The sequence below is a fragment of the Nerophis lumbriciformis genome, linkage group LG07 (genome assembly GCF_033978685.3).
Source record: "Nerophis lumbriciformis linkage group LG07, RoL_Nlum_v2.1, whole genome shotgun sequence".
In the NCBI taxonomy this organism is placed as follows: domain Eukaryota; kingdom Metazoa; phylum Chordata; class Actinopteri; order Syngnathiformes; family Syngnathidae; genus Nerophis; species Nerophis lumbriciformis.
Window position 1 is genome coordinate 15,474,490 of NC_084554.2, and position 12,806 is coordinate 15,487,295.

Consider the following 12,806-nt stretch of genomic DNA (forward strand, 5'->3'; position numbering starts at 1 on the left):
ATATGTGTGAAACACTCTAAACCAGGCCTGGGCAATTATTTTGACCAGGGTGATACTTGCCAACCCTCCCGGATTTTCCGGGAGACTCCCGAAATTCAGCGCCTCTCCCGAAAACCTCCCGGGACAAATTTTCTCCCGAAAATCTCCCTAAATTCAGGCGGAGCTGGAGGGGGCGTGGCCTCCAGCTCCGCCTGAATTTACCTGACCTGAGTGACGTGTCGACAGCTTGTTTTCACGTCCGCTTTCCCACAATATAAACATCGTGCATGCCCAATCACGTTATAACTGTAGAATGATCGAGGGCGAGTTCTTGGTTTCTTATGTGGGTTTATTGTTAGGCAGTTTCATTAACGTCCTCCCAGCGCAGTAGCAACACACAACAGCAGCAGTCACGTTTTCGTCTACCGTAAAGCAGTTCGTCTGCTGTAAACAGCAATGTTGTGACACTCTTAAACAGGACAATACTGCCATCTACTGTACATGCATATGTAACAATAACATCTACGGCTTTTAGAGAGTGCAGTGCACAACTGCGCACACAACAAGGAGACGAAGCAGAAGAACGAGGAAGATACAGCCATGGTGACGCCGACTCCGACGACGAGTAAGATGAAGAAATACGCTTGTAAGTTCCAAGCCGCAGCTGCGATTGGACCTGGATAGCCTCCGGGAAGAAGTAGTGGACTACCAAGTGCTTGGCAGTGAAGATCTTCCTCAGGAAGCAAAGATTAACCGGTTTTGGGCCATGCTAGGGAGAGATGGAAGATTCCAGACTCTAGTGCATTTGATGAAAGCACTTTTGTGCATGCCACACAGCAATGCATCATCAGAGAGGGTGTTCAGCATGGTTAGAAAAATAGTGACAGAAAATAGAACAAGGATGGACAATTCAACCCTTAACTCAACAATGAGTAGATGTGTTATGTGTGTGTATATGTGTAAATAAATGAACACTTATTTATTTATATATATATATATATATATATATATATATATATATATATAATAAAATAAATATATATATATAATAAAATATATATATATATATATATATATATAATAAAATAAATATATATATATATATATATATAATAAAATAAATATATATATATATATATATATATATATATAATAAAATAAATATATATATATATATATATATATATATATATATAATAAAATATATATATATATATATATATATATATATATATATATATATATATATATATATATATATATATATATATATATATATGAAATACTTGACTTGGTGAATTCTAGCTGTAAATATACTCCTCCCCTCTTAACCACGCCCCGCCACGCCCCCTACCCCCCCACCTCCCGAAATCGGAGGTCTCAAGGTTGGCAAGTATGACCAGGGGCCAAATTTAGAGAAAAAAAATGTGTCTGGGGGCCGGTGTATCTGATTTTTAGGATCACTAACACAAAACCTCACAATAATGTCTGATTGAAAGCTAAAACCGTTATAACAGACCGCCTTAAAACACAGAATGAAATTGTAATTTTTTTTTACTGAATGAGATACCCAGAATGTACATGAAAACAAAGAATATGGGATTTACAATATTAACTATGAACGATAAAACACTGAATATTGACAACATATGAACGTCACACCTCCTCTCGATCGACAATTTTACAATCAAGCAAAACGCGACAAAAATGCAACAAACACAGCGTAAAATGAACGCAAAGGGTAAAAAAAAAACCCCCACCTACAATCTGATATATCCGATATAACACTAAGCTTTAGAACTTTATTGTGAAAATCTCCTTCCGCGTCGGTCCATGACACCTCCATATCAGGCTGGCCGCTCTGGAACACTCTGTGGAAACGCACCCTACCCACACTGCTTGGTGCCTCGTCTGAGCTACTGTGACTTAGATTACCAGAGTAACTAATTAGATTACCATAGTAACTAATTAGATTACTATAATAATAGTATATCATGCAAAATCGCAGCTTTCAACCATTGAAAGACTTACGGTAATTTGAAAACATCACTGCACATCATAATGGCAGCTACAGTTTCCATCTTAGAGATCCCAAAAAATTATTTGGGAATGTCCGGCGGGCCAGATTGAAAATATTAACGAGGCCCCCCGGGCCTTAATTAGCCCCGGTCTGCTCTAAACCAAGGGTGTCAAACCTTGTTTCCATTGAGGACCACATTGCAGTAACGGCTGCCTTCAGAGGGCTGCTTATTACAGTGACAGTAAGAATATAATAATACGTAACATATAATAATTGGGAATGCTTAAAAAAAAAAAAAAATCACATCCAAACTACAATTTTCATTTATTCTGATTCAAATTCGCTTAGTTTAAAAAAAAAAAAAATCAATTAAAACATTTAAAAATACTTAAAAACAAAAAAAGTTTTCAAGGCGTTTTTAGGCCATCTCCCTGCTTACTCGCTGTGCGCATACGGCATACGTCAGCAACCAAAAGGAAGTTTTGGAACCTGTCACCTGTTTTGAAAAGGTTTTATTGAAAGTATATGAGAATCAGTTTGATTTGAGAAGCTTGTTGAATTTAGAATAAATTCGAAATCGAATCTCGAGGTGCGTAAAGATTCCCACCTATAATAATAACTAGGGATGTCCGATAATGGCTTTTTGCCGATATCCGATATTCCGATATTGTCCAACTCTTTAATTACCGATACCGATATCAACCGATACCGATATCAACCGATACCGATATCAACCGATATATGCAGTCGTGGAATTAACACATTATTATGCCTAATTTGGACAACCAGGTATGGTGAAGAAAAGTTACTTTTTAAAAAAATTTATAAAATAAGATAAATAAATTAAAAACATTTTCTTGAATAAAAAGGAAAGTAAAACAATATAAAAACAGTTACATAGAAACTAGTAATTAATGAAAATCAGTCAAATTAACTGTTAAAGGTTAGTACTATTAGTGGACCAGCAGCACGCACAATCATGTGTGCTTACGGACTGTATCCCTTGCAGACTGTATTGATATATATTGATATATAATGTAGGAACCAGAATATTAATAACAGAAAGAAACAACCCTTTTGTGTGAATGAGTGTAAATGGGGGAGGGAGGTTTTTTGGGTTGGTGTACTAATTGTAAGTGTATCTTGTGTTTTTTATGTTGGTTTGATAAAAAAGAAAAAAAAACAGCAAAAAAAACAAACGATACCGATAATTTAAAAAACGATATCGATAATTTCCCATATTACATTTTAATGCATTTATCATCTCTAATAATAACATAATATTTGTTGCATGAGAAGATCACAGTAACGTTTAAAACATATGCAATTGTATTATATTGTATACCATTTTTTCTGCCAAAATGGAAACAATGAATCCATTTAGTAGGAAAGAAGAAGTATGCACATTATTTCCAGGCTTTTGCAGGCCACATTATATGATGAGGTGGGCTGGATCTGTCTATAAATATGTAGTCTTCTTCTGTTTTAATTTGTAAACACTCACATAAAAATAGCATGTAGCATCTTCTCATCCGTGGCTCACTAGTGCAATAACAACGCCGGAAATGTGTCCCATGAAAAACCGTCCGACCGGAACTCTCTAATAACTAAAGTTCCGTGGGTGAATTATGTAAACTCACTACACGGGTATGTTTTGGCACTTCCTTAGCGAGATATAAGTTAGAACTTTACGCTACTTTACATTAGAAATGGCAACAGCAGAGGATGAATGTCCCATAACAAAAAGATAGTGAAAAAGAAGACGCTTATCGACTACGGTATCTGCACGGACTACAGCGGCGGACGTGCGCAAATTTTCAGGACTTATGCAGATCTCAAATACACATCAGCAGGTAACAGAAGGTAAGAAAATAATATTGTGAAGCAAAACGCAAGATTATATGTCTAATGGGTGCCATTTTGCGGTCCTTATACACACACCACAGTAATACTTGTATCTTTGACTACGGTAACCGTAATGGACCGACAAGCCATCAAGCGGTGCGGCTTCAAAGTCATACTAAAACATTTTGACAGATTTTTGAGTGCCGTGTGTAATGTTCTTTATTTTCAATGGAACATTTAAAGTTTTGGTGTTGTTTACTGGCGTCATATTGCAGTCCACACGTATCTCTTATGTGTGACTACCATCTACTGGTCACACTTATCATTACACCATGTACCAAATAAAATTGCTTCGAGGTCGGTAAGCACAACCAGAATTATTCCGTAATTTTGGCGCACCGGGTTATAAGGCGCACTATCGATTTTTGAGAAAATGAAAGGATTTTAAGTGCGCCTTATAGTCAGAAAAATATGATAATGTTTCTTCTGCCAAGAAAGTGTATTTATTTTGCTAATTTGTTTGAAATAAAACTTGGTAAAAAGATTTGTTGTGTGTATAAGTACTTTTTGAGCATGTTCAACAACCGTGGTATGAAATTTTCATATTGTTACAAGTTACAACCCTACTCACAACAATGTCAGGTACTAGAAGTCAAGATGAGTGTCAAAAGAAACAAAGTTGATGGAAAATTGTGTGTTTTAGCCAAGAAGGGAAAGGGAATACCGGTTTATTTGGCTTCATAGACAAGCTAATGTGTTAGTAGTGTTTGGAGACATAATCAACAATGAAAGACTTACACGTTACTTATACTGCAACACAAATCTGAAAGTAGTATTGATTTCAGTTAAAGCTGCTGTTTGTCGTTGATAGATGGCTGACTCGAGGGCTCTTGCATTTAAACGAGCTGCAATCCCGCTTTCTTCATGCGAGCCACACCCCACTAATACAGACGCACACAACAAAATAACATATGTTACAAAAGCAGTGTTTGGTAAAGCCTGTGATTGTACTCACTAGATCAATAGGAAATAACCACCATACTATCAAGGATGTTCCGATCAGTGTGTTATATGCTTGACTTTTGTGATCGGCACTGAATGGCATTCATCACACCCTCCAGAATTTCTCAGGCTTTTTGGGGGGGAGATTGTTGCAGCCTAAAATGCCTGAATTCGCAGCAGCTTTTTCATAAAGTAGGGGTAAAAGTTGCAATGTTTTGAGTCTTATTTTTTTTCAATAATAATAAATGTGTTATTTCTTGAATATGTTATCAATGTTTTCAGTGTTCCTTGTAACATTAAAGGCCTACTGAAATGTGATTTTCTTACTTAAACGGGGATAGCAGGTCCATTCTATGTGTCATACTTGATCATTTCGCGATATTGCCATATTTTTGCTGAAAGGATTTAGTAGAGAACATCGACGATAAAGTTCGCAACTTTTGGTCACTGATAAAAAAGCCTTGCCTGTACCGGAAGTAGCAGACGATATGCGCGTGACGTCACAGGTTGTGGAGCTCCTCACATCTGCACATTGTTTACAATCATGGCCACTAGAAGCGAGAGTGATTCGGACCGAGAAAGCGACGATTTCCGCATTAATTTGAGCGAGGATGAAAGATTCGTGGATGACGAAAGTGAGAGTGAAGGACTAGAGGGCAGTGGGAGCGCTTCAGATAGGGAAGATGCTGTGAGAGGCGGGTGGGACCTGATATTCAGCTGGGAATGACTAAAACAGTAAATAAACACAAGACATATATATATACTCTATTAGCCACAACACAACCAGGCTTATATTTATCCATCCATCCATCCATTTTCTACCGCTTATTCCCTTTGGGCTCGCGGGGGGCGCTGGAGCCTATCTCAGCTACAATCGGGCGGAAGGCGGGGTACACCCTGGACATTTAACATGCCATAAATTAATCCCGCATAACAAACACCTCCCCCCTCCAGTCCATATAACCCACCAATACAACTCAAACACCTGCACAACACACTCAATCCCACAGCCCAAAGTACCGTTCACCTCCCCAAAGTTCATACAGCACATATATTTCCCCAAAGTCCCCAAAGTTACGTACGTGACATGCACATAGCGGCACGCACGTACGGGCAAGCGATCAAATGTTTGGAAGCCGCAGCTGCATGCGTACTCACAGTACCGCGTCTGCGTATCCAACTCAAAGTCCTCCTGGTAAGAGTCTCTGTTGTCCCAGTTCTCCACAGGCCAATGGTAAAGCTTGACTGTCATCTTTTGGGAATGTAAACAATGAAACACCGGCTGTGTTATCCAACACAACAGTCAGGGGGTGCATTCTACGGTGGGGTGCGTTATCCGGCACAACACCTGACGCAATACACCGCTTCCCACCTACAGCTTTCTTCTTTGCTGTCTCCATTGTTCATTGAACAAATTGCAAAAGATTCACCAACACAGATGTCCAGAATACTGTGGAATTTTGCGATGAAAACAGACGACTTAATAGCTGGCCACCATGCTGTCCCAAGAATCCGTGACGTCACGCGCAGGTGTCATCATACCGAGACGTTTTCAGCAGGATATTTTGCGCGAAATTTAAAATTGCACTTTAGTAAGCTAACCCGGCCTTATTGGCATGTGTTGCAATGTTAAGATTTCATCATTGATATATAAACTATCAGACTGCATGGTCGGTAGTAGTGGGTTTCAGTAGGCCTTTAACCTCAATAAGCACAGGAAACAAATACTGTATTAATGTTTTATGTGTTTTATATCACACAGGCTTAAAAATAGACACTACATTCCAATAAAAGCACATACTCAGGGTTCATAAAGGTAATAATTAAATATAATTATTGATAAACACCACCAAAAGCTTCCTTATTGTCCGCTGTCTGCTCCGTCATCCACAAGTTGCAGATATTCTCTGCGTATATTTTTCACTAGAAAACGGTTTGTCCACCTTGAACATGTATTTATGTTTCAACACATTTATCCCTGCATGTTTAGAGCATTTGTGAACTTTTGAGTGATTAGTACCGTATTTTTCGGACTATGAGTCGCAGTTTTTTTCATAGTTTGGCCGGGGGTGCGACTTATACTCAGGAGCGACTTATGTGTGAAATTATTAACACATTACCGTAAAATATCAAATAATATTATTTAGCTCATTCACGTAAGAGACTCGACGTATAAGATTTCATGGGATTTAGCGATTAGGAGTGAGAGATTGTTTGGTAAACGTATAGCATGTTCTATATGTTATAGTTATTTGAATGACTCTTACCATAATATGTTACGTTAACATACCAGGCACGTTCTCAGTTGGTTATTTATGCCTCATATAACGTACACTTATTCAGCCTGTTGTTCACTATTCTTTATTTATTTTAAATTGCCTTTCAAATGTCTATTCTTGGTGTTGGGTTTTATCAAATAAATTTCCCCCAAAAATGCGACTTATATATGTTTTTTTCCTTCTTTATTATGCATTTTTGGCAGGTGCGACTTATACTCCGGTGCGACTTATACTCATACGGTACTCATTTTTGTTGGTAAATGAGAGAAGATGAAAGATTATCATCACACTTCAACTTCTCTAACATGTAAATGTTGCCTCTTTGCTAGGTCAGCATTGCAAATGAAAATATGTTCATAATTAATGCACCCTTGATAAATAAAGGTTAAATACATATATAAATACATGTAAACTAGGAAGTAAATGTTTATGTACTACCCAGAAGGCTTAGCGCCGTAGCCAGTAACCAGAAGTAGGTCTGAGCTACGTGGTAGGATGACAATTTGCGTGAATTTAGCGTTGATTGGCCCTAACCGTTTTGTACGATTCGTCTTGTGAAAAAGGTGGAGTAACACATTGAGCAAGTGAAGATTTTGTAATGCAGCTTTTTGCACATTGTTAGTGGAGGAGAATGAAAAGGAGTGAATAATTTACAAGTATGAACCAAGAGGGAGGAGGCCGCTGCATGAACCAAGATGCAGACAGGCTTAGAGGGAGAGGGTGAATGTGTATTCGGAACATCTGTGATATATAGCTTCAGTAGGGAAGACCGGATGCGAGGGCTGCAGAGAGAAGGATGGAATCAAGAGACACAAAAAAAAAAGGATATATTCACCTGAACAGAAACATGTAAAGTACAACTTTCAAATATTGATAAGACTAATGATGTGACGAAGTTGTTTAAAATAACCAGGGGTGTCCATGAAAACAAACTATTAGATTATATCAGCTTGCATCTGAAATCTCCGATACAAGCAGTCCTGCAGCGTGTTTACTTGGGCAAAGCTGGACAGCCGCTTAACATCTAAATATCCTCCAATAAGCACACAATGTTGGTATTTTCCTTATTTTAGTCAAGTCGGGGCAGCACGGTGGAAGAGGGGTTAGTGCATCTGCCTCACAATAAGAAGGTCCTGAGTAGTCTTGGGTTCAATCCCGGGCTCGGGATCTTTCTGTGTGGAGTTTGCATGTTCTCCCCGTGACTGCGTGGGTTCCCTCCGGGTACTCCGGCTTCCTCCCACCTCCAAAGACATGCACCTGGGGATAGGTTGATTGGCAACACTAAATTGGCCCTAGTGTGTGAATGTGAGTGTGAATGTTGTCTGTCTATCTGTGTTGGCCCTGTGATGAGGTGGCGACTTGTCCAGGGTGTACCCCGCCTTACGCCCGATTGTAGCTGAGATAGGCTCCAGCGCCCCCCGCGACCCCAAAGAGAATAAGCGGTAGAAAATGGATGGATGGATGGCATTTACAGAAAGTAAATATGGTAGATTGTAGGCTTGCAACTACACAACAGCTAACTGAGCACACAAGCCAGACATATGTAATAAGTGTCATTAGTTGAACAATACTGCAGTGTAAAACAGCACATTTGTCAATATAAACAAGTATCAAATAATTATAGTTACATATTACTGACACATACAAAGTCTCCAAGGTAGAAGTGTACCCAGTAACAAACCTGAGATTAACTTTATGAAATATCATGGCCAAAAATCAATACCCACTTAACTTCAATTTAAAGGGGAACTGCACTTTTTTTTGGAATTTTGCCTATCGTTTACAATCATAATGAAAGACATGAAGGCTGTAATTAAAAAAAAAACATTCTAACTCGTAAATAAAAAAATCTAAAAGTCTGCTTACAACGGAACCAGTGTGAGGCATACTTGCCAACCTTGAGACCTCCGATTTCGGGAGGTGGGGGGGTGGGGGGGGGGGGTGGGGGGAGATTGCGTGGTTGGTGGGTGGGGCGGGGGCGTGGTTAAGAGGGGAGGAGTATATTTACAGCTAGAATTCACCAAGTCAAGTATTTCATATATATATATATACTGTATATATATATATATATATATATATATATACTGTATATATATATATATATATATATATATATATATTTTATATATATATATATATATATATATATATATATATATATATATATATTTTATATATATATATATATATATATATTTATATATATATATATATATAAATAAGAGAAATACTTGAATTTCAGTGTTCATTTATTTACACATATACACACACATAACACTCATCTACTCATTGTTGAGTTAAGGGTTGAATTGTCCATCCTTGTTCTATTCTCTAGTCACTATTTTTCTAACCATGCTGAACACCCTCTCTGATGATGCATTCTGCTTCGTCTCCTTGTTGTGTGCGCAGTTGTGCACTGCACTCTCTAAAAGCCCTAGATGTTGTTGTCACATATGCATGTACAGTAGATGGCAGTATTGTCCTGTTTAAGAGTGTCACAACATTGCTGTTTACGCAGACAAACTGCTTTACGGAAGACGGAAACGTGACTGCTGTTGTTGTGTGTTGTTACCGCGCTGGGAGGACGTTAATGAAACTGCCTAACAATAAACCATGAACTCGCCCTCCATCATTCTACAGTTATAACGTGATTGGGCAGGCACGCTGTTTATATTGTGGGAAAGCGGACGTGAAAACAGGCTGTCGACACGTCACTCAGGTCCGCCTGAATTTCGGGAGATTTTCGGGAGAAAATTTGTCCCGGGAGGTTTTCGGGTGAGGCACTGAATTTCGGGAGTCTCCCGGAAAATCCGGGAGGGTTGGCAAGTATGGTGTGAGGTCCTATATTTCACCCATAAAACCCAATTAATAACCAGCCAAAAAGCACCAACAATACTCCATTTACATTTTGTGACTTGAATATCAACCAAGTATTAGTGATTTTGTTATAATAACTACTAATGCAGACAGACTATTTATTGCGGCGCTGTGATCACTCGCGCGTGTCTCTGTTTACATCAAGTGGTCTGCGGTTTCCTTGTCTGTGGAAGTTTATTGTAGATCATAAATCATGCATATCACCTGGATAGCAGAAGGATGAGGACGTATTCCGACAAGTTGGTACACTTTGACAGCCAATTTAGATCAAGTTTAGGCGAGAACGACACGGAAAGACGCTTAGTTTCAACCCCCTTTTCTTCGCAAGGATTATGAGTCATTTTTCTTCTAAATACGAATATATGAACATTCTAGCAGTCGGCATCCTAATGACAGCAGACATTGTACAGTAAGTGATGTTTTATTATGTTTGTTGGCTCTCATGAAGTCTGAAGTGAGTAATAATCAGTGATGAAGAAAAACAAAGTGAAAGTTGTGATGCGTTTTTTTTAATGCAAAAATTAAAATGATCAAAATACGTAATTATTTAATGTTATTATAAATGGGCCTTTTAGTACATTACATAAAAACTTACATAATGTTTATAAAACCTTAATAAAAGGTGTTTGGATGTTTTTTAAGGGCTCTACAGACAGAATAGAGCGACTCCCATAGGCTCCATTGTAAGCGGACTTTTGATTGCAATTTTTTAGAATGCATTAAACAAAGAAAACATTTGTGTTTTTGTCTTAAATAAGTATTGTGAACGATAGGCAAAATTCCAAAAAAGTACAGTTCCCCCCAAACTTAAAGACAGCGTAAATTCATTCCAGATTGTTTTTCATACCTACCATTGTTCTCTGACTAATTTCACTTGATCAAACCTTTTGTAAAATTCCACACAGCAAAAAAATTAACGTATGTCGCATTTGTGCAGATATCATATTGGATCGATATTGTTACTCAAGGCTGCAATATTGGTATGCTATCGGAAGTGAAAACGTTGTATCGGGACACCCCAAATTTTAATATAGAGGACGTATGATGACCAGAACGAAGTGATTGCCAAAATTAGCATATTTTTATGCAAGGTACATTTTCATTTTTAACAAATACATCTGAGTGCATCGATGAAACTCAATCTAAATGTATTCAGCTAGCAGCTCTCAAAATGTTTTCCACTTGCTCATTGACAGCACTTTCACTTCTTGCATCTATGATGAACCAACATGGTTTCAAGAGGACTGTGTTTGGCAGGTATGATGAAGAGCACAGATGGAGATAAGTGCGTGACTGTGTGTGTGTGTGTGTGTGTGTGTGTGTGTGTGTGTGTGTGTGTGTGTGTGTGTGTCTGTGTGGGTATATACCTCTGAGTTCCATTTTGGGTTGACTGTGTTGCAGACGACGCCAGAGCGCTTCTCCTGACCATGGTGTGGCAACAATGGGAAGATGCTATGCTTTCCAGGCTGGATGGAAAGCTTGAGGTACGGGTCTGGATTAAAGAACATCCCCTTCTTCAAACCAACTGCTTGGAGCTCTGCAGTGTATGATAGAAGGTAGCATAGATTAATGCAGTGTTTGGGACAACTGAACATGAGAAAAGTCATTAATCAGAACAAAAAAACAACTGGCAATAGGAGGTTGTGGACGACTTCAACGTGGCTCAGAGATCCTCAACTTGTCTCAGGGCCAGAATTTTTCGCACTTTAGATACTCCAGGTTTACATATTTCACTGAGAAGGGGAAGTGTTACAAACAGCCAATAGTGTCCGGGCTCTGTTTTCTTAGCACTATCGCTTGTCATGACTGCTGCTAGTCAAAGGCTGGACTGCACGCTTGTGGAGGTGCCCTGCATGTCTGGATCACCGCCGCTGTGGCGAGTACTTATCCTTTTGTGACCGCTTGTAAGTGATTACCTAATAAATGCACTTACTGTCATTTACTTTTAATGGGTACCACTAAGAAAACTCAAATCTGCAGCTTCCATCTTAAAAAACAGGTGAAACGATAATACACGACAAACCTGGGATGAGGTTTATATATATATCGTAGAATGTACTGGTGCACGGTCACTTTGACCTGGCATTATGAAACAGCTTGGATCACTTATTATTGTCCAAAGCACTACATATCGGTCTTACCAGATGTTAGAAAAAAACATTGATCATGAATGGGCTTGTGTGGGAGATAAGGTTAAGGGAACATATGTCAATGCTGCGGTTTGGGACATTATATAATGAAATTTAAATAAATAATAATAAAAATAAATAATGTGGTATCGGACTGTCTGATTGTGGCGGTCCGCTCCCTGTACGATCAGTGTCAGAGTTTAGTCCGCATTGCCGGCAGTAAGTCGGACACGTTTCCAGTGAGGGTTGGACTCCACCAAGGCTGCCCTTTGTCACTGATTCTGTTCATAACTTTTATGGACAGAATTTCTAGGCGCAGTCAAGGCGTTGAGGGGATCCGTTTGGTGGCTGCAGGATTAGGTCTCTGCGTTTTGCAGATGATGTGGTCCTGATGGCTTCATCTGGCCAGGATCTTTAGCTCTCACTGGATCAGTTCGCAGCCGAGTGTGAAGCGACTGGGATGAGAATCAGCAGTCCAAGTCCAAGTCCATGGTTCTCGCCCGGAAAAGGGTGGAGTGCCATCTCCGGGTTGGGGAGGAGACCCTGCCCCAAGTGGAGGAGTTCAAGTACCTCGGAGTCTTGTTCACGAGTGAGGGAAAAGTGGATCGTGAGATCGACAGGTGGAATGGTGCGGCATCTTCAGTAATGCGGACGCTGTGTCGATCCGTTGTGGTG

The 12,806-nt window shown here is 39.1% G+C and overlaps 1 protein-coding gene across 6 annotated transcripts in view; it reads right to left on the bottom strand.

Moving 5' to 3' along the window:
• Positions 1-12,806, bottom strand: part of LOC133609793 (E3 ubiquitin-protein ligase HECW1-like) — a 181,770-nt gene that overhangs the window by 101,623 nt on the left and 67,341 nt on the right. For 5 of the 6 annotated variants that reach the window (XR_009815776.2, XM_061965747.2, XM_061965744.2 and 2 more), the window contains one exon: positions 11,370-11,539. The exons of the other annotated variant lie outside the window; for it this stretch is intronic. Coding sequence is in view for 4 of the 5 variants with exons in the window: in XM_061965747.2 (XP_061821731.1) it covers positions 11,370-11,539 (170 nt within the window). In the remaining variant the exon portion in view is untranslated. The remainder of the gene's footprint in view (positions 1-11,369; positions 11,540-12,806) is intronic. 6 annotated transcript variants of the gene reach the window in all.